This window comes from Bidens hawaiensis, unplaced genomic scaffold (assembly GCF_021521415.1).
Source record: "Bidens hawaiensis isolate Kalapana, Puna unplaced genomic scaffold, B.hawaiensis_p1.1 tig00036798_1, whole genome shotgun sequence".
In the NCBI taxonomy this organism is placed as follows: Eukaryota; Viridiplantae; Streptophyta; class Magnoliopsida; order Asterales; family Asteraceae; genus Bidens; species Bidens hawaiensis.
In genome coordinates this window covers 139,559-146,923 of record NW_027496426.1, presented here as the reverse complement: position 1 = coordinate 146,923, position 7,365 = coordinate 139,559, and the positions used below count along the sequence as shown (strand labels likewise).

Genomic DNA, 7,365 nt, shown 5'->3' with positions numbered 1-7,365 from the left:
GAATTGTGTTATATTTTTTAAGATTATTTTTTTTTTGCCATAAGTTCTTACAACTCTCATTTTTGTCTCTCTTTGTATCTTAACCTTTGTCTTATACGGGTTATTGTTTAAGACGCAATCAATTACGAAAATAAACAAATAGCACAATGATCTTTTTAACGTCATTGTTTTTTTTTAGCAAGGAAGAAGAAAATATTTTATTTTATTTTTCTGTTTTTTTTTTATTTTTTGAGTTACGATTTTTTTAAAGGACATTTTTAAGGCCATAAGTTCTTATTTTTGTCTCATTTTATACTTTATTACGTCCGTTATTCGATTTGCGACCAACTGGTGCTACCGACGCAAAAATTACGAACCACTGCTGTCGTCGCAATATTTCATTGTGCCACCACTTTTTGCGACCAATCTGCCTGCTGCTTTAAGACGGATTTGCGACCATATTTTTGTCGCGGTGCAGCTAACGTTTTTTTGGCAAATAAGTTACTAAAAATCAAATCATATACATATTAATATAAATGCAAACATATATAAAACTAAAAATTTCTATCAAAGATATTAATACAAAATGTTTTTCGAGTTCTATAAACATATATTGAAAATATTATTCTAGCTATACACATGCTTTCTGGTAAAAAAAAACTCTACAGATGCTTTATGGTAAACATATTCAGGAACATGAATACGGTCCTGACTCCTGAATATCTGAAAAGGTCTTCGCTCCTCATGGCCTGCTCATCAGATTAATTATTAATATATTATACAAACTTAACAAATGAACACGAATAATACAATTCATTCCTTTAATTGTTTGTCTTCGATTGTTTGTTCGTGTTCATTCGGTTCATTACAAGCCTAGCCCAAATTCATATTATTTCAATAATATTAACATATCTAGGAGGTTTCATGTATCAGATATGCACTTTAAATAATTTTCAACACCTAGAACTTGATCAGCTTTTGTGTTTTATTATCTAACGTCAATTAGAAAATGATTGACATTAAGATTACCTTTAAGTTAACATCAACATTCCGGCTCAAAAGCAATTAGACAGCTTCATATGACCACAATCAACAACCCAATGCAAAGCGCCCGAACCTCACCATCTGCAATTTGTAGATGATAGTAAGAATATAAAAAAAGGATTATTAAATATCTTCAATTAAATGCATATAAAGTTATAAGCAAGCATTACTCCCTATACTCATTTACCCTTGTATGAATTTTGAAATAATACACATAGCAGTTGAGAGTTCATCAAAATCATAGGAAGATGATAACCACAACAAATTCACGCAGTTGAGAGTTAATAATACATATAGCAGCCAACTTATATTCAATTGAAAACTTAAATTCTTATTTTAACATCTACGTATAGACTCTGCATATAACATGTAACAAGAGAACCAAAAACCTTTACATATCAGTGACAAATCGATAGGCTGCCTGTTCTGTTGTGGAGCCCAAATACCGGCGCATTAACCAACGCCGAAGCATGAAATTTCTCGTCATTATAATTATTTAAATGTCAATAGCTAGTTAAAGATTATACTCCTTTCTGACTTTTAAGGTCAACAAGACTATCACCAACTACAAAATTCAATTGATAATATTGACCTCTAAAGTCAAAACTTTCCCTGTTTTGTTGAACTCATAAAGCTAAAATCATAATATTGGCCATCACATAATCTAAACACATAACTAAGTTTTGACTCCATGATTTAATTCTTTAAAATCCGAGATTAATTGATTTACTTAAAAGTTAAAAAATGATATAAATTTAATATATAACATAAACTCAAATTAAGAAGTTAGATGTACCAAATTATAGTTCATACTTCATTAACAATAAAAAAAACCTCATCATAGCATCAAAAAGATCAAAACCTGCAGGCACTTATCTTTTTCTTTAATTTTCTCCACATTGATGCCAACCAAAGTACTTTCTGGCCGTGTATCCTTGGAGAAGAATGCTTCCAGTAACTTCTCTTCGTCTTCGTTAATTTCATCTCGTGTTGTTAGAATAAAACACTGTTTCAGGAAAAATATTCATTAATTATATATATATATATAACAAAAAATTAAAACTTAAAACTAAAAATGAACAAAGTGTTTGCAATATCAACCCAACCTGAGCCAACCCCGTTTTGACCTGTTTCCTACAAAAGTAGCTCACCTTTTGCATAAAAGAATACTCTCAGGTTTACTCAGTTTACAATGATTATATTTATACCTTACTTGCTGAAATAGAGGATGGATAAAATCTCTTTATTGGGAAAGGATGTCGCAAAGGCATAGCCATTCAGCAGAACTCTTGCATACCCTGTACATGGATGTAAACAGTCAAACTTATGATAATATTACAAATAATTCGTAAGATCTAATTAAGAAGGATGCACCGGTACAATGAAAGTCCACCTGTGATAAGTGCTCTTTTTCCCAGTATAATTCCTTGTTCTGCATATAAAGTTCTGCTTCTTTTCCTAAATAACCAAGGAGGTCAGATAGCTTACAAAACAAAAAATGCACCAGCATTAGACTTTTCACATTGAAATATCCATCTTTATCAGCAACAAGAGTAGGATTTGAAACTCCAACAGCCATAATAGCCCCCCTAGCCTAGTACAACCAATAAACACTTTAACAAGGTCATATCTAACTTGCAGAGTTAAATCATACAAAATCATGCCATTAGTTAACACACACCTGCCTAGGAGGTAGAATAGCATCAAAGCGATCCACACCAAACATGCCTACATTGGTGAGGGTAAAAGGCCCTGCAACCAGAACCACAAAACTCATACCATTTTGTCCACAGTTTTTTATAAAGAAACAAGATCCAGACTTGTAACCTGAGTTGTACTCATGGGGCTGAAGCTGCTTAGCCACATCAATATTAGTGCTGCTGTTATAAAGCACTTTCCATCTTTGCAGTTTGCATTTACCACAGGGTGCTGAACAAGGGCCATTGCAGCAGCTTTCTCTAGCAAAGCAGTCATGATTATACCCTTATACTTAACCTAAAGACCCAATAGAATTCTTGAAACACAGAGTTCAATCAAATTATCAGAACATATAACAAGTATGCACATGATCAAATAACAGATAAAATGAGGTAAGTCTAGATCTTGACCTTATATATAGCATCAAAATTGTCAGTTATAATACGCTAACAAAGTTATATAGTAAGAAGCTGAAATCATCAACAAAGTCAGAGAATTAGATTTCACATATCAAATATGGTTACATATGTATATTAAGTTTGAATTTACCTCAAGCATGCTCGTGCAAGCAAATGGTACTGGTTTCAGCTCCTTATTTCTGTGTGCAAACTGTGACAACCAAACACAGAAGATGGAAGATTGAAATTAATCACTTAGCGATATTCATCAGTTACTCAAGTAAGACAAATATTAGTCTTGTAACTCTTACCACTAGAAGAAGATGAGCTGCAACAATGAAGATCCAGCCCTATCAACTGGTGCATTAATCACAAAAAACAGCATAAAAAACCACCACATCTTCCTCCGATTTCAATGGAGTGATGCAAAAAGGCAACGCAGACCTATACTGACGTGGTGCCTGCATTCTCGATTCAATGCTACGGTGATCTGAAACAGAAGAAGGTGATGCCAAAAGTGATCTACCAGATTGAAAGTATATGAGATTTGCAGAGTTTAACTTATGTAACGCAGTAGTGTGAACATCACGTAACAGGTATTGATCCACTATATAATATGACCTAAGTAATGATTGTAGAGATTTTCACTTGTAGCAAATAATCACCAAAAACACGAATCATTAGCAATTTCTCGTATACATATATGCTCCGATCAAGCATCTAGATCGTTAAAACAATCAATTCATCATAAAAAAACGTTTTAGGCCAGGGGCGTAGGATAAGAGGGACCAGGGACAGTCACAGCCGTTTTTTCAATTTGTAATGTAAATTTTCGCGATTTCGTCCAAAAACTTTTATAGCTATTGAGCCCGGTCACCTCGTCAGTGACTTCGGTCACCGTTATGCAGGCTAAACTCATCACTGCAACTTTATATCTAAAAATGTAAAGTCTGTAACATATACGCCTAAATGATGAAATTATCAAATCGATTTGAAATTAACATTTGAATACGAGATGACCAGATGTGATCGATTTCTAGGTATTATCATGATTTGAAGCGTAAAATGCGATAGATTAGAGAAAATCAACAGAATTAGGAGGCAATTGATTTCGATTACCGTATGCTTTGATGAAGATGCTCAGATCAGAGAAATAGAGAGAGAGAAAGATGATGAAATTGTAGATATTGTCATGTAGTTGTAGTGCGTGTATTTGATTAGCGCCATTGAAATGATTTTGAGCTTGCGTTGGTCAGATTCTCAGAATCATCAACTGATTTTCACGATGATGAGAAATTTGGGGGTGTTAGACTAAGGGGTGTTGGGGCTCCGGTGGTTAGCAGAGCTAAGAATCAATAATATCATATCAGGACGTGCGACAGAGAAAGAAACTGGACAAAGGGGTGTTGGAGCCCCTGGCCCCTGATGTGGAGGGGCTCCAGCGGAATTTTTTTTTTTATTTTTTTTATAAATATATTCAAACAACGTATTATTAAAAAAATACATAAATTATTAAAAAAAACACACATTAATAAAAAAACACATTAATAATTAAAAATTAAAAAACCAACAAAAAAAATAAAATAAAAATTAAAGTACTAAAAAGAAACATTATTCTTATTCTTCGGCTTGGTCTTCTTCGATCAACCTCTTTCGGATACGTTGCTTTTGCTTTTCCATTAGCATTTGATCGACCGGATTTAGGTTACTGAAGTCTCTAGTAAGAAAGTCCAAATCTCTCATTCGAGTTTTTTCCTTTTTGTCATAAGAGACCACCTCCATGGTTTTGTTGAATTTATTGAGGGATTCAACAAGATTGGAGATGTTTACGGCTTCCCCCTCAGCCGGTTTTTTCTCCTTGGCATCCCTTCCCAATGGCCGCCTCCTCGGTGGTGAAGACGTTTCCTCCTCCGCAATGTTTAGGTCGAATCTAACGCGGCAATCCGACCCGGTTGAAGTGCTATACGCTCCAGACGAACTAGTTTTAGTCCGTTTCGGGCCTACTTCCGCATCAAAGTCCGGCGCCACCAGCTCAACCCACTTGGAACACTTTTTCAACCTGTCCCACAACTTTAAATCGTCCCACGTCTTCACCACCCCATACCTCCGCAAACACTCCTGCTTCCACTCTTCGACCGTGAAATTGTAAACCGCCAAATCATCACTGCCACTTGGTCTCATACGGCCGTTGTTCCTGTTGAAAAGATTAGTAAACAAGCCGACAAATTTTCTGATTTCGGACCACCGACCCGAAATCATATCGGCGTTCCGCTCTGTACTCCCAACGAGCATGTGAAACGTCTCCCTAACCTTTTCCCAAAAAATCTTTCTCTGTTGGTAGTCGGCTGCAAAATGAATAAATAAATTAGATTTCCATTTAACTTTTTTATTTAACTTTTTTATTAAAAATCTTTTTTAAAAACGTTAAAACAATTACCGCAACGCCGATCCTCAGAAATGACTATCCAAGTCCGACACAAGGCTTCCTTCTCATCCGATGACCACGGAGTGGTTTTCCGTTTCGTCCTCGGAGTCGAAGCCGGTTCCGACCCGTCCGTTGCAACTGGTTTTTTCCGGTGGACGCGTCTTTTTGGTCCCGTAGCTTCACCTTGTGATTCTTGTGTCTCCGGAACAACAAAGTTAGGAGACGGTTGTGTGTTGGATGGTTGAAAGCCGGATGATTCTTGCGGCTCCGAATAAAACATCGGTTGGTGCGGTGAGAAAACCATAAACGTGTTCAATGAATCGTCGTCAAGATAATCTGAATCAAGGTTTGGGAACCAATTTCCAGCCATTTTTTTTAAAAAAAGTTGAGAAGATGAATTGATTTTGGGTGAAGGTTTGAAGTTTTGGTATAAAAATGGGTGAAATGGAGTATATTTTATAAAGAAAATATTTTTTTTTAATTTAATATGAGCCCCAACGACTCTTTTTTCTAAAATCTAGGTGCCTTCCTCTCTCTCTTCTCCCGCTACCAAGCTCACGCTTGCCTCTATCCTCCCTCTAGCGCCCCGCTAGCGCCCCTGGTGGTGTGGTATTAGCGCCTGGGGGCGCGAGCGGAGGGGCTCTAGCGCCCCCTTTGAAGCCCCCACACCCCTCAGTCTTATAAAAAGTTGTAGTCGTAAGACACGTGGCATCCCGTCCCGTATAAAACTAAAAGTGGTGTTGAGAGAAAAAATCGTAACTCGTCTATAATAATTACACATTTTTTTTCTCTCTCCTCCTCACACACAATTTTATTAAAATTCGAGCTGAACTTGTGTTTTGTACACGACGCTTGTGCCAAAACGCTTAAGGAAAAAGGTCGGGGGGCCTCGACGTTTTGTGGCCAAAAATTCACAACTCTAAACGACTACGGACGGTCTAAGAGAGTGACAGTAGTCAGTAGCGGTAAACCAGGAGGATTAGACCATATGTACCGTGGAGCGTTTTCATCATATGGTTTTTGTTTTTTTACACTAAAAAGGTTTAGTGAATGGAACCTTCGGTCATTACAAAATTAATATTTTTATATTGTTTTCTGTTTTTAATAAAATAAATGATTCAACTTGTCGAAGTTTATAAGAAAAAACATGATTAGTTGAATGAATAATGATGGATGACGCTTTGTAGAAAACGCTCTCAACCCAACGCATGGTCTTAGGGTTTAGCACGATGGTTGGGCTCTGCTGGCTAGCCTGGCCAGGAGTGTTGTCCATAAAAGATAGTCGAGTAAAGTGTCATTTTCATTCTTGTGACTTGACAAATAATGCGAATTTAGTTAAAAGGTTTATTTTTTGCATATTGACTCTCCGGGTAGACTATTTTTTGTCAATTACATCCAAATCACTAACCTCGTTAAATTTAATCGTGAAGTCAAGGGAAGACATGTTTTTTCACTCTTTATTATAATACATATTTTATTGAATTATGGTTTTCGTCTCTATGGTTTTTTCAAAACTGTGATTTTAATCCAGTAGTTTCAAATATGCAATTTTCGTCTCTATGGTTTCATTTCACTTTCAATTAACCCTGAATTCACTAATCTCGTTAATTCTGCTCGTTTATCCCATTAGTGTGCCCTTCACGTGAGGGACAATTTTGTCCTTTTTTTTCTTTTTTTCTCAAATACACCACAGCCCCTAACGTGAGGGGCTTGCGAATTATGACTAAGTTTTATTTGGGAGAAAAAAAAAGACAAAATTGGTCGTCACTTAAGGTGCACGCAGATCGGTTAACGACCAGACTTAATGGGGTTAGTAAATTC

General features: G+C 36.1%; 1 protein-coding gene across 4 annotated transcripts; it reads right to left on the bottom strand.

The window, feature by feature from the left end:
• Positions 1–390: 390 nt before the first annotated feature.
• Positions 391–4,187, bottom strand: LOC143588826 (dihydrolipoyllysine-residue acetyltransferase component 4 of pyruvate dehydrogenase complex, chloroplastic-like). 4 transcript variants are annotated; one of them, XM_077069741.1, is made up of 9 exons: positions 3,431–4,187; positions 3,271–3,330; positions 3,132–3,191; positions 2,705–3,037; positions 2,417–2,617; positions 2,232–2,321; positions 1,846–2,029; positions 1,009–1,096; positions 391–728 (listed from the first exon to the last, which is right to left on the bottom strand). In XM_077069741.1, exons 4-6 carry the CDS (start codon positions 2,798–2,800, stop codon positions 2,301–2,303), a joined length of 318 nt encoding a protein of 105 aa, XP_076925856.1. In that variant the 5' UTR covers positions 2,801–3,037; positions 3,132–3,191; positions 3,271–3,330; positions 3,431–4,187; the 3' UTR covers positions 391–728; positions 1,009–1,096; positions 1,846–2,029; positions 2,232–2,300. The 4 variants fall into 4 exon arrangements, 2 of the variants coding, with proteins under 2 accessions (XP_076925856.1, XP_076925855.1); XR_013145171.1 differs by having other exon boundaries at positions 1,846–2,617; positions 2,705–2,775; positions 2,851–3,037; XM_077069740.1 differs by having other exon boundaries at positions 1,846–2,321.
• Between the last annotated feature and the right edge of the window lie 3,178 nt (positions 4,188–7,365).

What these genes read in the sequence shown, in the direction of transcription:
- LOC143588826 (XM_077069740.1), bottom strand. Translation starts at nt 2,800, where the DNA reads ATGAGTTTTGTGGTTCTGGTTGCAGGGCCTTTTACCCTCACCAATGTA. An exon ending in CTATTCTACCTCCTAGGCAG is followed by an intron (nt 2,618 to 2,704) that starts GTGTGTGTTAAC and finishes TGGTTGTACTAG; the next exon opens with GCTAGGGGGGCTATTATGGC. An exon ending in AAAAAGAGCACTTATCACAG is followed by an intron (nt 2,322 to 2,416) that starts GTGGACTTTCAT and finishes ATCCATGTACAG; the next exon opens with GGTATGCAAGAGTTCTGCTG.